The sequence below is a fragment of the Cygnus atratus genome, chromosome 4 (assembly GCF_013377495.2).
Source record: "Cygnus atratus isolate AKBS03 ecotype Queensland, Australia chromosome 4, CAtr_DNAZoo_HiC_assembly, whole genome shotgun sequence".
NCBI classification, from domain to species: Eukaryota; Metazoa; Chordata; class Aves; order Anseriformes; family Anatidae; genus Cygnus; species Cygnus atratus.
The window spans coordinates 34467005-34486603 of NC_066365.1; the positions used below are offsets into that span (position 1 = coordinate 34467005).

Below are 19599 nucleotides of genomic sequence, written 5' to 3' on the forward strand. Positions count from 1 at the left end.
CAAAACAAAATTTAAAAATACCTCTTGAATACTGTCTGCATATAGACCTTTCTCTTCTGTCCCCAGTTATGGAGGTACAAGAATGAGTGTACGGAATAGTAAGCCTGACAGCACCCTTGCCTCTGTTGTGAGACTGTAACTCCACCAGAAATATTTCAATACTTTTTGTTATTCACTTGCCTGCTTAGCTCCTGTTCTTCTGTCTTCTGTGACTGAATGGAAGAGCTTCAAAGTCAACAAACGGAATACTAAAATTAGTCTCTTCCAACAGTAAAGCAAAGGTATAGGAATTGCCTACAAGATAAAGGGTATCTTCTCAGCTGTTGTGCACCAGTATTGGCCTCCTTTTATGGAGGTGTTATTACTCCCTTCTGAGCACTTCCTGAAAGCACATTTGTTGAAGCAGAGCCAATACAGTAAAGGCTGGAATTGGATGGAAGAAAGCTCCTGCACTGGTCAATGTAATCAGTGAAATCTCTACCATGTTAAGTCTTTCACAGAGATCTACAAGGAAACTAGATCACACGGGCCTTCTAAAAGCAGACCAACTGCTCCATTCCCTCCACAGGAACTCAGAAGTGTTTTGTTGGATTGATCATTACCTCGTGTTTCAACAGCATTGATGCACTTTTTGATGACTGTGAATCCTATCTTATCCAATTGTGCACCTAAAAGAAAAAAAGTTCACAAAGCTTTAAAACGCCATTACAATTATGCCTTTTGCTGAGAAACAAGGCTGGACTTAATCACATGGCTAGTACTTCTCAGACAAAACTCTGTAAATATTCTGAAACAGAAGTATTTCTTAACTTTTTCTAGAGAAATTCCCCTTTTCTCACAGCCCTACCTAGGCCAAGTTAAGACACATTCTGGTGGTAGTGGCTACACTGAAACTGTTCACAGCAGCAGCTTTTGAAGAATGGGATCTCTAATTTGGTACATATGTTGGCAGATGCAAAATGGAGTTTAACAATACTTACTGCAACATCGACAACATCTGAGAGAGTTAACCAAATGGGACAAGGAAGTACTTATGATGAAAAAACATAATCATGAACAGCAGGCTTTTACTGAGGCCTACCCAAAGCCAAAGGAGTTCCCACGCTAAAGATACAGGACACATGTATATCATTTCACAGCAGTTAATGATCTGACTACATAGAAGCAGATGCATTAACAGGACAACAGCTGAGATCCAGCATTCCTTTGTTGTTCCTATCTTGTTCTTTTTCTTCACATCAAAACTTCATTTAAAAGCTTATATTGCAAAACTGCCCTTCCACCAAACATCTGGCTTTCTTGCTCCTGGGGACCTAGGCTTGCATCACTAAAATAAAAATCCGTGGAAAAACTTCTATTAATAAATACAGCTTTATCCAACAATTTTTTAAAGCACATATTCCGTGATAATGCAAGAAGGATAGCTGTTTTAACTCATATACTTTGCTAACTGAAGAAAGCTGATGTTATTTAAAGAAAGCCATCTCTTCTACTTCTATATTATGTAGCTTACATTTTAAATACATGCATTCAGTGTTTTTGCTGACCTTCATGTTCAGCTCTGTTTTTAAAACCATATTTATGCATTCAAACAGATGTGTACACACAATCTGGATTAAGAAATTGTGATACAGTCTCAAATTAACCCCTTTTTAAGTCACTTCAAGCATGATCTTAAACTGGTAAAACCAGAATGTTTGTTTAGCTTATGTCCAATCCTACAATTCTTACATATGTACTAAACTGTGTTACTGTGGAAACTCATTAACCACAAGATCTAAAAAGTATATTCAGAACTTAAGATTAAAAATACGATATTTAAGTTGGAACCACAGACAAATTTTACATTTGCACTTCTCTACTGTAAAGTGTTAACAAAAATTACAACTTCAGTAGTAATTCAAATACTTACTTCCCTCTTGTTTCGCACTTGCTTTATTCAAATTGATGAACAGCTAAGAGAGAAAGAGTAGAAAGACTAATTATTTTAAAGAATTGTATGAAACCAGAAACAAAAGACTCTCCATCTTACCGCCCAGTAGGCACAAATCACCAGAACATATCACCAGCTCGAACAGTAGGACAAAAGATCTCTGGTCCCTCAGAAAGTAAAGATTTGCAGTTTTTAAGGAGTGAAAATTTTCAAAAATTCTCAATAAACATGGTTCCTTGGGGAGCAGAACAAGCACAGCTGTAGTCACTAAAATGAATTGTGATTTGAGTGCTCCATTCTCCTATGTTTCTCTGCAGATTAATTTCCCACAGTTCACTGAAATCATTTGATGAATCCTGGGAGTTAGGTCCCAGCTCAGCATTCCCAGAAGTTGTAAGCTTACTGGAAAGTTCAGACAGCATGTGATGGTAATAAACACCTCTGCAGATTAAAAGAGATTTCTCCAACAACGTCAATAAAACCTACTGTTAAAATCCCCAGTAGCCAACTAATGTGACAGAGACACAACTGTGTCACTGACTAGACTGCCCCGTTAATTTTGGCCTACAAGACCAATATAATATTTACGATTGTAAGAACAATCTGCTGCTCTCTTTCAATTCTGCAGCTCATATCCATTTCTTGATGTGAACTAGAAATTAAGCAAACTTAAGTACAACCTTATTTCCAATGACACAGATATTTTTTGATCTATTTTGTAAAAAAAAAAATAATACCACAACTAACTCATGCAAGTCTTGCCACTGGAATACAGTACGTCAGCATATGGCTAAGTGAACATGCTTATTGTAGACATTTTCTAGAATACTAATATTACCATTGTGATCGGAAACCATTCATAAAAACCAAAGCTGTTGTTATAATGAAAAATACCTCGTATCAGCATTAACAGACATAAACGCTGAGCTTTACCAACTTACTCATCTCTCCTGAGTTTTTATTTCACTTTTATTCCTTCTTCAATGAATCTATCATTTTGTAAACTACATAAATTCAGTTTATTAAAGTGCAAGTGTGATCAGGAAGAGGGGGAAGGGAGGGAGGGAGGGATTTCTCTATTATAATACAAAAATGATCTTTCAAGGTCCCTTCCAACCACTACAATTCTGTGATTCTGTAAAAAAAAAAAAAAAAAAAAAATTAAAAACGTCACTTACAGCTTCTTTTCCATCCAAGGCTTCCATCCACAGCTTCCTGTCTTCCTCAGAAAACGCCTGCATGGTCACAGGAACTCCAGGCCTGCAACCACACAGAGTAACTGCATTCACCCGCAACTAAAACATGGTCTTGTCAAACTCCACTTCCAAATGTTCCAAATGCACTCAAAAGCTCATTGTCCTAAAGTCTAGGGTTTTGCTTAATTACTGAACACTGCTCCTCATTGAAATAAAAGGAATAGAAATGATGCACACAGTAGGAAATAGAGAGGATAGAAAGGAAAAGGAAAGTGAATGTAATCTCCAAACTATTTATTTAAAACAGCTCATTGTTGATAGCTTGTTGATTCTAACACTTGCTGAGAGTTACTGAGCTTTCTGAATTCTGAACAGACTTGCTCTTGTGTTGCTGTGCTATTACACAGGGGGAAAAAAGTAACAAATTCAACTTTAAAGCACTAACTTTAAAGCACTAACTGACTATAGTTTTCCAGTAATTATTTTATCAAAATAATCAAGTCTTAATGCAGCATGTCCTTACAAAACTCTAGTGTTATAACTTTCCTAACAAGCAACATGGACAACCATGGGACATAGGGATTACTGAACAGAGATTAACAAAAATCTACTTTGTATTTATATAATAGGAAAAGAAAAGGAGCAATTGTGTGGTTCAACATAATGTACAAAGCAAGGAGAGTTAAAAGCAGAATAGGTTGTTTGGGTAATTATTTTTTCTGCAAATTTAGAAAAATCATTATATTCAGCCTGCCAATATTTTGGACAAATATGTAAATCTCATTACATAACGACAGATAGAAATTCAGAATTAATTCACAACATTCTCTACATTCTCTCTCTCCCTCTCTCTTTTTCATATTAAACCTATCTTCCAGTAGCAAGATAGGGAAATAGCTGTAGGGAGAAATGGTTTCAAAAATCATGGCATAGAGAAAAACAGAACAAATTCCACTTTTACTTCAAAATTGTAACAGTCCACACAGTTTATATGTTTACAACCAGAGACGTTTCTAGTTCATTTTCTCATTGCCAAAAAAAATATCAAAATTTTATCAAAGTTACTCTCATAACTCTTGTATACTTTCTTTTCAGTAAAATTTTAACCATCACGGTATCAAAGATTATCACCTTGAGGCAATACATTAAACTCAGTATATGCTTCACAAAATATTATTTGTCATCAAATTAAAGTCAAAAGAGACAAAGCCTTTTCTCTTTCTTTTCCTGTATTAGTATAATGCTCTTTCTTTATCATCATTAGACAGGAGACCCCTGCTGTCTCTTTTCTAAGATTTAAACTTCTCTACATTTGCTCATTTAGAAGGAAAAAATAATTTTGGCTTTCTTTTAAAAAGAAAAATCTGTAAACATTCAGCTAGCAGATCCAAGCAAACTATGCTCGTCACTTAAAAGGCTGAACATTTGCTACTGAAAAGTTCTTCCTAAAATTATCCCGTCTTCCCTCCTTCCAAAGCACAGGAACAAAGAAAACCCCGTGGCCAGCCGTCAATCTATACATTACTTTATAACTTGGACAAGCTGAGGGATAAGTGTGTCCTGAACCGATACCAAGGAAACGAGCTAATGGCCTGCAGCATGGAACTAATCTCCATGGGAACATCTCAGTATTACACACATATATTATTAAAAGAAAAATGTGTGATATCAAGGTCACAGTGGACTACTTGTGTCTATTATATCTAGACAGAAAGATGGATTGTATTTTTCCCACTTTTACGAGAACAGAATGAAAAATTGTTTTGCGGGATCAAGGAAGCACTGCTATCCATCCATCTCTGTTCGACTCCAGATACCAGAACTCTAGAGAGGACATACTGAGGGGGATCAACTGACATTTCTTGTGGTACTTTTCCAGTGACTATCAGACTCAATTTGGAATCTGGTTTCCATACTGATCAGTACACTGACCCAAGAGGAATTATGTCAAGGGCTTAAATCTCTACTCCATTTCCTAACATCCGGACGGTGTTGGAACAGTTAAACCACATCCCCATCAAATCACAACTGCAAGTTCAGACCCCTGCTGTAAACAAAAACAGAGCTGTAAATGGTACCTTGTTATCTCCCACATATGCTGAAAGTTTTCAGATGCAGTGGTAGTTTTGCATTCCTTCACCCATTGTTTGCTACAGAAACAGGCATGCCTTAGGCAAGCTGGCCTGACTGGCCTCACCAGCTAAGCACAGCATCTGACTGAAGACTGGGCATGTGCCTGTGAGCATTATCACAGACAGATCTGCAGCACCAGACACCACAGGATAGAAGGGCCTGGCAACATTGACCACAACACATTTTAAGTGAGTGGCGTTACGAATTTGATGGGGAAAAAAAGCTGTAAACCTGAAGATCCGTTACATCATAAAATGGAATGCAACTAATTGCTATAAGGAAATGTGTTGGGTAAAAACAGCTCAAAAGGGGTGAATGCAAACTCAGCAAGACTTCATCAACTTATATCTCGCATTTAACGCACCAAAAGAACATGGCCTTACCACAATGCTATTTAACTGCAGTGCCCTATTAGGTTGGATTATCTCACCTTCATAAATGAAGGAAGACTACAATGCTGATGGAAAAGCAATATTCATCATATTTTAAGATCCTTTTAGCACAATTTATAAATAAGCAATTCTTCTCTTTTGAAATAAAGCAACAGAATGGTAGTGTTTCAAAAAGGCAGCAGCAACAACATTCAAAATGCATTACATTACTAAACCAGCCACAAAAAGCTTCAAAATCCAAATGATTTTATTTCCAATCTGAGAATCCATAATAAACCATCAGCAACATGACACTTTTGGAAAGCAGGCTTGTGATACAGTATGGTCAAGACTGTATGAATTATCCACTGTGATCATAGTTTTTCACTACAGCTATGTGTACTGTAAGTTAAGCCACATTAGTTCACTACAACAACAGTAATTAACAACAGTTTATTTTTTTCTATGCTTTTCTTTTATGTGGTACCTCGGACAATGTCTACTTTTCAGGTTAGATCCTCACTGCTCCTGCTACACACAGCTGAGGTAAAATGCAGTAAGCTACAACAGTGGCTTGCAAGCTCCTCCAGTTAACTATTTCCCACTGGAAGCTTGAATGATCATTTAACAAAAAAAAAAAAAAAAAAAAAAACCACCCATCCTTTCTAGTGTGTTTCATAAGCTTACCTGTCTGAAGCTTCTAAGTCAAAACAGAATCTCCTGTCGATAGTATCTATATTTCTTTTGGTACAATACGTAAGGATGAAGAGTTCCTCATCACCCTGTTAAGGCAGGAATACCAAAAAAAAAGTATGATGAATTTACATTAAAATAATGACAAAAGCTTTACTGAAAACTGATACTTGCAAAAAAATGCACTCAGGGTTGCCATTCAGGTCACTACACAACAGTGCATAGATTCCATGGCCATTTAGGGGACATAAACGAAAAAATATAACGTTGATTTTAGCTGGCACTTTACAATGTGACACAGCATCACAGTAATTTAAACTAACAAAAACATTTTGTTAGAAAAGTTTTGCATGTAACAATATAAGCACACATTGAGTGTGAGAGACTTTCTTTCTCCTCTTTTATGCCAGACACAGCAATCTCCATATTAAAGGCTACTGTTATAGTAACTAGAACAAAGTGTTCTTTACTCTCTGGAATCTGCCTTACAGACCCAGTCCTTTCTTCAAGACCAACCAACACTAGGATTGTATTTTACCCTTAAGAATTGAGAAATGAAACAAATAAATTCTTCTGTGAATGCCACATCAGTTGTATCAGTTTTAATTAGGATTAATTGTACATTTTAATTATTTTTGTCTTATTCAGCATCTCCAGAGGCAGGAGGTGAATGAAGGAATAATTGCACTGATATCTTTTAATACAGCAAAAAGGGCTTCCTAAGTGTTTTAGAAGGCCAAATACTTACACACATACTTTATTAACTAACATTGCTTACTACAGTTAGAGTAAATCAGGATTAAAAAAAATCGTAAAGTATTGATATGATTAAGGAAGCCAACTACCACCCATTTTCAGTACAGCAGGTATTCTGGTGCTTTTGAAAGATTATTCCCAATTCAATATATTTGTAAATATACACAGCCCTCAAACTATGAAAGCTGTCTTCCACTAATGGGATATAACACCTAGATAAAATTCGAACAATGTGACTTCTATCCAAATCTGAAGATAGGGCAGGGTGCTACATTTATAGGAATACTGACTTGAGCATTATTTTCAATCTTCACATATCTTTTTTCCTTGCAACAAAATGCATTTCATACATATTAATACATTAATTTAATGCTTCATCTCTGAAGGTGCTGAGTGCCTTTAACTCCCAACTATTTCAATACAAATAAAAGCCATTCAAAGATAAACAGAGTCTTGGGTCTTGAATATTTCTGATGCTATCAAAGATACCTGAAATTACATTCAGTTGTCAGTACATTCCTATTTAATAGGAATATAATTTTCAGGCCCTCTTCTAGTACTTACATCCACGAAAGAAAAATCTGACTAGAGAGTGTAAGAAAGAATTTTTTAAATCTATTTTATTTTCTTAACTTATACTTTAACAAGTTAAACACTTCACAGATAAAGCAGTGCATGTTAACTGTGTCATGTTGTCTGGTCTTCTAAAAAAAAGCAAACAATTGAAAAGTCTGCAGAAAGCTTATCTATTAAGCCATTCCATTACTTTATGTTCATACCCTTAAATGGCAAACTGAATTGCATGAAGAAAGAAGACAAAGAGGGGCAGGGAGGTGGAGAGGGAAAAGACTTGACACATCTTATCTGACACATCTTGATAAGAGTAGAATACAAAAATATACTTACAGCTTTCCCTCCTGATCTGTGTTCAAATGGGATCATGGTGAACTTCTTTGTCTCTTTCCTGTATGTGCAATAGTGCTTCACCCAACTGGAACCAAAGGGAGCAGGCCCTACATAAATGGAAGCACTAAGTATTATCTACTATTTCCAATTTGTGTTTCCTCCTCTTGCTGTCCAAAATGTTACTTAGAAGTCCTATTTAACTCCTAAGAATGAAGTGTTTAAAACAAAGTAATTAACTAAGAGTATTATACAAAGTAAAGCAAATGCTAAGTGGTAATTACTATTCTAAAAATTGATATATGTTATATTACATATTTACGCATAATGACCAATGGAAAGAATTACCGCTATATATCTTTACCTCAGATACAGACAAAACCATTTTTTCCCAAGAAAATAAATACCCCTAGGAAACTGAAAAGCAGAACATGGAAATCTAGTTTCACACTTGATAACTTGAAGCTAAATAACTGCAGATTAATGCACCTATGTTATAAACACCACATTATCTACTGATTATGGTCTGACTACATTTTCTGACACCAAAACTCACTCCTAACTATTCAACAGTACACACCCTACATTGGATACAAAGATCAGCCTACTGCATACACTATAATTTGTACCATAATGTTGACTATTAAAACTTGGATTCTGACCCTCTGTTATCTCCTCACTTCTATTAACTTACTTAAAAAAATAAAAATTAAGGAGGCCTGCAAAGGAATCCTCTTTTGATGTGTTCTGCCCTGAAGCATCAGGGAAAATTGTCATGACTCACTTAAGCTGACAGCGGATTTCACTGATCCTGAAACTAGACGGTCTCACCGCCCTGCTCCTCCCCAACTCAGTTTCAGACATACCCACCTCTTCAGAATCCTTCCAGCTCATTCTAAAGCTCATGATGACTAAGGCCAGTGAAATGATCTCGTACCATATCTGTTTTTCTTATTTTTACTACTGGTTGTTTAAAATCTTATTTCTAACACTGTAATACTAATGATTCCACCAAAAATGTTGTAGTCTTCTATTTGTGAGATGTTTTACAGAAGTCCTTACCTAAACAATACGATTAAACATCATAAAAGTAAAATCTCTCCCCAAAATAAGCTAACAAACTTTCTATAACAACACATATCCAACAAACATGGCTTACACAAAATGTTTAAAACAACAAACAAACAGATTTTATGGTTATTTCTTGAGAAGTAAGAGCTCTGCATCTTATTTGGCCTTTTTGCTACAATGAGAAGAATTTTTAATTGTTCAAAGTACTGACATGATGTGTGACATCTTCACAGGAAGATTTTCAACACTAGCTACCTAGCATATAACCTGGTTTATTTAGCCCTGTGATTACAACCAGGTGATGAAAGCATATTACTGAACCAAGGAAATGACAGTCAATTTCATCATACTAAACTGATAAGGCTTGATTTTCAGAGACTAATTTGACAACTCATGTTGTTGCTGTCTGACAACAAACGTCTGACAACTCTAGGGGAGGTCATTACTAAGGCATTAAAAATAAAATCAAATAAAACTTACTTGAATTCAGTCAATCCTTGCTTAAAACTGTCACGCTTTTACCATGTTTATTTTGTCACCTAAAGTAACACTGCCATTACAGACTCGGAACATTTATTCAGATGACTGTTTAACAAGCTATAAGTTGTCTTCATGCTATCTGTAGATATAAGCCTTGCCTGCATGCGCATTATGTGCACTACAGGAATACAAAAACGTATCTTACTTTTTTCCTGTACATAGAGATAGCCTTCCATTGTGAAGTGATTCGCTCTTTTATGTTCCTGAGGATTTCTTCTGATCTTGTTCATGAGCTCCTCTACCTCTGACCTTGTTCCTTCAAAACGATTTCGCGTCTAAAACAAGATAGCAAAAACCCACTAGTAAAGGGAGCAGAAGAAAAACTCATTCTTTATGGCAGATAGCAGTTACAGTAACTATTATTTATAAAATGAGAAAATGATAGAAGGCCATTTTAGGATGATCAGTGCACAATTTCCATACACGTTTACTCTTCAAATTTTCTGATAACACTCAAAATTAAAGTGTCTTTTAGACATTAATTGTTGTAACTGGAAAGCACACAAAGACAGCCAGAGTAGATTTCTAAAACAACGCGTTGACCTGTTCAGAAAGAATTGAAATACTGAATGACTTTGGATTTAAAAACTGAAGTTTCCTAAGCGAAATATTACTGCAAATGTTAGCTCAATTCATGAGATCCTTACTTGTTATCAGGAAGGAAAGGATTCTCTGTGGTTATTGAGAAAAACGTGACAAGAAGGTCACCAACAATTTATATACATTGAGACCATTCACATGCCAAATGTTTTGGTCACGCAAAGGCTGAATCATGCAAAACAAATATGCATGCATTTAAAGAAAAAAAAAATCAAAGTCCAGATGATTATTATTGCTGGGTGCCACTCCCTTTAAAATTTTAAGCAGTAGCAAGAGAAATATTTATTAAAATACTAGTTTTGTTTTTTTTTTTAAAAAAAAAAAGAAGCAGAAAGCAACCACACCATCCATAAAGTATACAATAGAACTAAACAAAATAACAGAGTAGCTCACACCTGACACAAGAAAATCTTCAGTTCAGTCTGAAAACCACTGACAATTGGCCAATGAGCAAATACCAAAACAGGCACAGTAATAGTTTTTTCCACATACCCACTTATCCAAATTGCACAAACTGAAAACATATACTCAAGCTGGTATTTTGTCCAGTTGGTTACGTGCATTTTGAGGAAAGCACATACTTCCAGATGCATGCTTATATGCCTTGTTGCTTTTTGAAAGCACCTTTATTTTGCTGAAAATGGATCAGCTTTTGAAAACGATGCCTTACTTCGACTTTTCATGAAAAGCATGCAGTTGCACACACAGACAAATACATCAGGAATATAAACAGGTATCCATTCTTGTACCTAGACAGCTAACAGTATGTGCCTGGCTGGTCATCTGTACGTGCAAACTCTAGATTTATGCTTGGAAGGAGTTTACTGATGGGCACAAATAGAGTCCATGCAAGCTGATCAGAGCAGCCACACATACCCATATGTTTTAGAGACAAAAGCTAAAGATACTCTTTTTAGTGATGTCTAGGAACAACTGCCTTCTTACCTGCAGGCAAAACAACTGGTCTGAACCCACCCCACATCCATAGTCTCAGTCTGAGGTCACATCTGCTCACAAATTTATGAGTCAGACCCCACACAAATTAATTTCCAAGGCTCCAAACAATTTTCAGAGTTCTTTTTCATAATTCCCCAGAAGAGCTGCAATAAAAACTACACTCTCTCTACCCAAGGCAAAGACAAAAGCTGATTGTGACAAACTATTCATATCTATATCTTACTGGCTGAGCACTGATTGCTCCTAGATGTTTTAAACGATTCTGCTAGGACCTTTTTCTGTGTTAGCTGTGCGGTGATCACAAATCCATGTGTGCGACATGCACCCTGGGAACAGTGGGAAGAAATACCGCAGGCTCCTGAAGGCTCAAAACAAATTCCAGCTAGTGCTTCTCTCTACCCCTTTCCTCCATCTAATCTCTCTTTCAAAGCTCCCTCCTGCCCAAGAGTCACACAGAGAGCACTGAACTCACTTAAGAGCACTGAATTACAGATGTGAGTCAGATCACAAACAGCACAGATAGTGGTGGTTTCACACCTATATGTAGGGCAACCTGCTACTGACAGGAAAGGGATGCTGTTTCAACACCATCTTCCTATCTTCCTTTGTATCGTGACAAAGCTGAGTTTAACCAGGAGAATATTAGAACTGCTCCATCAGCAAAGCTATGTCCTCCTCTTCCCTAGGAAGCCACAGTTTGTTTGCAGGTCAGGAGAGAAATCATCAAGGCTGCAATGATCCATACATTGGGCTGGGCACAGAACTGAGATAACAATAGAAAAGCCCCGGTTGCACTTAGCAAGCAAGGGTTGAGGGAGCACAGGGAATAGAGTTAGACATGCAAAACTACCACAAGAGGGTAAGATTATTTGTTGGAAGAATTGACTTATTGGAGCTTGGGATAAAATCTGGGTTTTCTCTTTTTCTTTCCTCCTTTTTTGGGAAGACAGGGTCTGGGGCATGGTATGGAGAGAAAATCACCAAGGTAATTCTTAACGTAAAGATGACCTGAATGAAAAGAAAGGCTAAGAGGATGGGAAGGTATGAACTGTAGCAGACCAGAGAGCAGACACATGTAAAATGTGTCTGTCAAGATGAACACTGTGGACATCCTTATGCTACATACAGAGGTATGTAGCTCCAAACTATTACAGAAAAGAAGGAACAGGACCCTGTGGAGCTGAAAGGTTTGGGGAATGGTTGTTACAGGTCCACTTGAACTTTCATGGAACAATATATATAGGGGGTCTTTCTCTTAGGACAGTAAGCTAGGTAGAGACCTGGTTTTAGAAGCTTTCCTAAACTTCCACAGCATTAATGCACGATCAATAATTTGGTTTCTCAGGAAATGGTAGAACACAGATGAAAGCCTAAACTTAGATCTTACATTTGAGATACAAAGTACTTTATATCTACCTGAAAGAAACTGCTACTCTGAACTCTCACCCCACCCAGCTGCTTCCAAAAACATAGACAAGTGAGGAAATTTCAGCGGCAAACTTTCTAGTACAGAAAAAGAATCAAAGTGTACTCATCAGCTTTTCTTCCCCAGATTAGAGCGCAATTATTTGTGGTCACCCCCTTGAATTAAATTACTACAGCTATGCTGAGAAGTCTCAAATCACTGTTCACATACAGCTAGGCTCTCTGTACTGAATCCTGTACCCTTGTATTTCTAACCTGTCAATCCGCTGTCCTGCTAGCAGCTCAGCTGTATAACAGCCAAGACCTGGTTCATTTTTCCTTTGTGATGTTTTCTTTATCTTCAATACAGCAGGGAATGCTGCATGTCCTCATGATCTTTGCAAACTCATCTTTTTATTCTCCTCTTCCTTCAGAAGGTTGTTAAGCCTTACATTCTTTCTCTCTATTGTGTTTTGAAATCCAGGTTGTTCTTTCTATCTATTCATAAAACTTTAGCTGTGATGTTCAATCTCTTCTGGATTTCCTGGGGCACACTGTAATACCATGCGGTTGATTGAAAATGCATCTGTTGAGATTAGCTTTCTTTTTCTTCATCACTTCTTCAGACTACGTCTCTGGCTCTTTTCCATCTACAATCTGAAATCCAGCTCTTCAATACTGTATCATAGCTTCCCTCTCGCATTCTACTTCTTGCCTGTCTTGAACCAGCTCCCCTCTACCAACTGCCATTGTGTGCTATTCCTTATTCCATTAAGTGAAGCACACAGAAGCAGCAAGTTTGTCCTGAAGTTTCTCCCAGGAAATCTGACTTCTGTTGAAGTTACTACTATTTAGTTCCCCTACCCAAACCAAACAACAGCTCTAAGGAAACATGAAGGCTTAGACGTATGGAAAGAAAATGACAAGAATGGTATTGTGACACATGAATCATGTTGCTGTGTATTACAATAAGCTCAGTCTTCTCTTCTACTTTCCTGTCTCCCTACTATCTGCTAGTTAAGCCATTTCTAAAATTAGTCTGCAGCCTCCTGGAAGTGTCTTAATTCCAGGTGCCCTTGGAGATTAACAAAACATATGCACTATCATGAATTGCTTGTTTGCAGCAAGGTACATGATTTATTTGCTATCAAAAGGCCTTTAGCACAGCAGTGTTCATTTTGAGCAAGTTTTATTCTTTAACAAATCTCATTGAAGAAAACAGACCAATTGAGTAGTGATTCTGCCAATCCCATTGCTTCAGCCTGTCACAGTGGTTGCTGCACTCTCACTCCTGAGCTAACACCAATAGTCTCCTTATACAGTTCCGCACCACAAACCAACAGGGATGTAGCTGTTTTTGAGAGGTGTATTACAAACCACGAAATGAGAACTCACGGGAAGCAGCAGTGATTTGTTCAGTGATGTGGTTGGTTAGCCAGAAGATGGCATTATATCCTCGAAGTTCACAAGCAATGGACTAACACGATGAGGAAAGTTTTGGCAATACAAATATTTTCTGGCAAAAAGTCTTTTAAGAGGCATAAATGTCAATCACAACTTACATTTTGTATATTTATCTGCAGGGCCATTTTGTAATGACTGAAGTCTTTAGCAAGTTCATATCCCTGATGATAGAAAGTGAACAAACCCTGAAAAAATGATAGCACCTGAAATGCAAACAAAAGACTTATCAGAATGTAAAACTTAATTTACTCAAATGATTGCTGCATGTAGTCTTTTACAGAAAGATCAGAGATGACAATTACTTTTTTTTAAACATAGGTATTCAGAACTTGTGGACATTGCTGGAACTATTTGGATCTATATGTTCTGTTACGTATACATGAATTCTTGGGTGGTCCTATCCCTGGAATTTCACAACTGATCTCCATTTTAAATTTGACTGTAAGCAATGTATATTACCTATCTTCCAGTCTTCCCTATGTCATGTTTTCCATCAGCTGCTCTGATACCATTGATGTCTGGAATAAATTTGTGCACAAGGTGATAAAGATCTTTGTCTTTTAGTTACTATTTCGCTCCCTTCTAATGACCACATTAAGATGATTTTCGTAGCAGAATTAATGGGTTTGGGTGAAAGAAGGTCTCCCTGCAGCAGCTTTACTCATCACTGCACCCAGACCTGACACTCTCTTAGAACCATAACGTGATTGTATTGCAGTTTCTGACTTCCGTGTTTTAATTTCAGAAAAGAATGACTGCATTCTGTATTGCAAACTGCATGAGGGTGCAGCAGTGCCTACCTCTCCTGTTTAGTTCAGGTAGTTGGAAAGAACTGAGTGACACAAACAACAACTCTCTTTATTATAGAGAACAAATCAAAGGACGTATTTAATGAAGTCTTAAGTCACATACAAATAAATCATTTTCACAAATGCATGACTGGTTTCTTGTTTGTTTTTAAAGCATTAAGTAGGGAAACTGATAAGAATCTGGAACTAAATCTCAGTTTACTAGTGAAAATTTCAAATACAAATTGAATAACTTAAAGTTTAACCCCATCCAGAGACTTTTCTGAAAAAAGTGAAATTAAGTGGTTGAAAACAAAAAATGAATTGAAAACGAAATTTTACCATTCCTTGAACAATGTTAAAATATTTAAAGCAATTTATTCCCTCTTAAGGATTGTATTTCAACAATTTTTCATATAGAAATAAGATACATTAAAATCTATAGCTCTCATCAATTCCATAATGAGCAGTTACTTTGATTAGGTCATTTGGGACTTTTTATTATTGTTTCAAAATAATTTTATCAGAATAAATGGAGAGACTTGACCGAAAAAACACACAATGCAAGTGAATGGAAATCAGTTCTACAATCCATGCTCCCTTTATCTATGTATTACACGTATTGTTCTCTTGATACTTTATAAAGTTGCATTTATCTTACAAAGCTAATTCACATTTCAGGAAATTTTTAGTAAGCTCTTCTCAGAGGCTCAGTAAGTCTTGTCAGCACATGTATGATTTTCACTGAACTCCAGTGGAACCCCTTGATTTGTGCATAGATTGAACTCCATTTGAAATCAAACATTACAGACTACCTGATACTGAGCTTTTTAGTCAGAAGCACCCTTTTAGTGTAGAAGCGTAGGTATAAATCAACAGGCCTCTAAGTGAAACCTTCAACTTGAAAAAAAAAAAATCCTTACATTAGTCAAGAATAACATTTCAGTTGTTAAAAAATATTTTTTTAAAAATGCAAAAAGACTGACCCTATCATCACTCTTTTGAATCCTCTATTCTAACCTACACCATAAAATAAGCTGTGTTTTTTTTCAATACTGCACAAGATTTCACATTTTCTGGAAGTCAATGTCAATGGATCTAAATCAATTGTGATAATTAAAATAAGGTTTGAGCTGCTTGGTTAAGTGTGTCTGTATTAAGAATTTGCACAGATGTAGCAAGACTGCTTTAAATTCTGTTAAATCCCACAATTGCATACATCTTCTCAGAAAACAGCTCCTTGGCCTTTGTCCAACTGCATGCTTTCTCCATCCATTATGGGTAAACAGGGTAGACTGAATTCACTGGTACTTACAGGTTCCACACATTCAAACTTCTTCCGCTCCTGAATCTCTTGCAACTTGCATACATATTCAAGGGACAGCTCATAGAAGTGTTTTCTATTCTGCTCCACTTGGCTATCTGCCTACAAACAGAATATAGCTAATGAAGTTTCAAAGACATTTTGCAGACAGCTTCAAACTGACACAAGTATTGCATACAAATGGCAAGTGATAACTTAACTTGTTCCAGACCAGGATCTGTTCCTTTATTACAGAGCTCATTCATTTACTTTCAAAGGGAAGCAACAATTCCCTTTTATTAGATAGTGTATGTTGCTTTGATTCTTGTTTTGATTTATGAGGTTAAATTTTTAGAAACATTCCTATAACAGTTCTCCCAACCTCTTTTCAATGGAATCCAAGCCAAATAAATCAGAGGAAGTACTTGAGCAATAATAACGCTGAAAAGGTGCCTGCCATAGAGACAGGGCTAACAGCATCTTCCATCAGAAAAAAGGGAAATCAACTCTCCAGTTGAGGGAGAAAAAGTTATTGCTGAAAAGCACTTCACTGGTATTGTAAGCTTTCCTCTATACCCCAAATGACTGCTACATATAGCCAGAATGCTATTATACCTGTCTCACACCTTTGCTCACTCTGATTGACAAGAACAGCCAAGAAGGAAAAAAAGAGTTCTTTTATTGGCAGACATTTCACAAGTTTCCACAGATCATCAAATATTTAAAAATGCAGCCTTATTAGCTGCAGCTAATTTTTAGCTCAGCTTTGGTAAAATGCCAATATCATATCGATCCTGATCGGTCATATTTCAGCTGCCATTCATTCTTACATAAATATTTAACTTTCTAGCATATATGAATTGGCTCTTTAAGTCACATTTTGTGCTATGCATACCCTCATTAAACTATGAAACTTCAAGAACTGGGTAATGGAGACCTTCATTCAAATGCATTAAAAGAAGGGCATAGAGGGATTCTTTAAGTGGTTAACACTTAGTCTTTGCCCATGGGATAATACCAAAAAAATGTTATAAGTTCCATTAAAGCTTCTGTGCTAAACTACAGAAGGAAATAGAGAAAAAGCTAAGTGAAGGATTAGACTTACTACCATACTCTCACAAATACCGAGATTATATCCTTCAGACAGAACACAGACCACTATGCTTTAAGAGGATAATTCAAATAAGCTTTAGGACACTTTTGCCCTAAGACGTGCTTTGCTTTGCTGCTCAGTGCTCAAAATCTGTCAGTGGCAAAAGGGGCATAACAACAAATGCCATTAAAAAAAGAAAGCACTGATACGCACATCATTAAGTAGAAATGATTCAAAAAGTCAAGCCATTTTGATGCATCCTGTTAACCATGCAATACAGGAACTGTTTGAGTTGCTAGCAAAGCTTATAATGATATACACGTGCAGTGAAGTACAGACATAGAAAAATGCAGCAGGTTTGCTAGGATACTTAGCTAATCAGTGGCATATATAGAGCAGTCTTACCAAAGTCTAATAATAAGCCTGCTTCTCTCTTTTTTTGGTTGTTTATTGTTTTGGGTGTCTGTCCCCACCCCCCAAGAATATAATACCCAATATAGTTATTTTTTCAATTCCTTTCAGTTCCCCTGTAAATAAATTACAACATGTTCCCTTGTGGTTTTTTTTTTTGAGGCATGAATCTTCCTGTGCACCCAGCAAACTTGCTCACTGTTGCACTGTACTTCATGTGCTGACAGAGAAATATAGAAATAAGATGCAGACCATGCCTCAGTGAAATTTCAGGAATATCCCTCCATTAATAGAGTCAAAGGCTATGTATGGTGCAGTAAGACACGCTACACTATGACATGGTTTTCATCTTTTTTTTCATCAAATTTATATTCACAACCTTTATTTACTCCAGATAGGAATTGACACAACTAGCCAAACAATGTGAAATAAGGAAGCTCCCATGCAAACATACACAACTATTTCCCAAGTTTGTACAAGAAAAGCTTTCCTACTCTTAGGATTTTAATGATACAAAGCATTCATAGATTAAGCATCGATAATTCTGGCACAATTTTATTTCTCAAACAAAATCCTTCTGCCTACAGCAAGTCTCTGCAAGATCTCTCTGCTCTTTTCTCGCTTATTATTTGCTGTTGCTCCAGAAATAAAAGCTATTACAAGTAGGGATGATGATAATGAACCCACACGGAGAGAAGGAATGCCAGGGAAAACAGATCTGTTTTAAAGTTATAAATTGTCAACAACTTTTCTGTAGCATTACTTGAAAAAAAAGTGGATCCTCAGAACATATGAGAAAAAAAATAGTACAAAACCACCTCTTTCTGGAATATAAATCTCGCTGTAATTAGCATTCTGTGTTAATCCTTACTACTAAGTCAATACATATAATGTAATGCAATTTATGTATATGGCAAAGTCATAAGAGAAATGTAGAGTTTTTCGCAATAAATTTGCACTTCAATATTCTCCTAACTATATAAAGAACATGATGTCCAGTGTTTCATATATGTTTCAAGGAAAACCCTTGAATCAGAAAACAGTAGGGGTACAAAATCAAGTTCAGCAAATACCAACTTTCTCACCAACCTTTCTAGTTGACAGAAGTTTTTGTTTACCTCTATGAATGCTTCTTTTGCATAGAATACATTTATCTGCTCAAAATCCTGTAATTTGAAGGAAGAAGAACAGCAACAATACCTCTTGTAATTGTAGCTCTTTCTTCTTAGCTGATAAATTTAAATGTTTTTCTAACAAACTGTAGTTCTTCTCTGTCTCTTTATCAAACTTCTTCTTTTCTTCCTACACACCGGAACAGATTAACATTCATTTATAAATAAAAATGTAAAAAACGCCATTTTCTTTATTCTTTTAAAGTTCTACTTAACCAAAGAAAAACAAAATATCACACTCTATTAACTAAGAAAAATGTTTCCAACCAATTCTTTAAAAAAATTGAAGGCTAACTTAAAATGAAATTCCTTTACATCATTATGGTGAAATCTATCACACAAGTGAACGCTTACAAAAATGATTAGAAAAAACTTTGATTTATTGCGTTTTTCATTATTTTCAGGGATCATCCACATCTTCCTGTTTTTTTGAATAGAGGACTTCACAGGAGACACCAGTTTCACTAAAAAAAAGAACTTTCTATAACTGATTAGGTAGAAGAATGAAAAGATCATTTGAGTAGGTTCCACCAGGTTCACAGCCCACAAGCCAAAGTGAATACAGCTTCATATTCTTTACGATTTCTTGATTTTAAAATCAAAGAACTCTGTACTAAATTCCCACATCTACTAGACCGCTGCTGCACCCATGACAAAAAAATTAATCTCCATAGAACATAAAATCATGCTAGCAAAAGAGCAACTCTCACAAGCACACATATAGCATTTGCATGGACTAATCCATTTGTCTGACCATCAAAAGCAATGAATTGGAAAAGAGACAGACATGAAAAGTTTCTAGGAAATTTGA

General features: G+C 36.3%; 1 protein-coding gene across 6 annotated transcripts in view; it reads right to left on the minus strand.

Annotated features, from left to right (window-relative positions):
- Window positions 1-19599, minus strand: part of ARHGAP10 (Rho GTPase activating protein 10) — a 143801-nt gene that overhangs the window by 67863 nt on the left and 56339 nt on the right. For 4 of the 6 annotated variants that reach the window (XR_007708184.1, XM_035547947.2, XM_050710354.1 and 1 more), the window contains 9 exons: window positions 18817-18918; window positions 16125-16235; window positions 14120-14224; window positions 9742-9871; window positions 7989-8095; window positions 6321-6415; window positions 3112-3193; window positions 1913-1955; window positions 603-668 (listed from right to left, as the gene is read on the minus strand). Coding sequence is in view for 5 of the 6 variants with exons in the window: in XM_035547947.2 (XP_035403840.1) it covers window positions 603-668; window positions 1913-1955; window positions 3112-3193; window positions 6321-6415; window positions 7989-8095; window positions 9742-9871; window positions 14120-14224; window positions 16125-16235; window positions 18817-18918 (841 nt within the window). In the remaining variant the exon portion in view is untranslated. The remainder of the gene's footprint in view (window positions 1-602; window positions 669-1912; window positions 1956-3111; window positions 3194-6320; window positions 6416-7988; window positions 8096-9741; window positions 9872-14119; window positions 14225-16124; window positions 16236-18816; window positions 18919-19599) is intronic. The other 2 variants (XM_035547955.2, XM_035547986.2) reach the window with 2 other exon arrangements.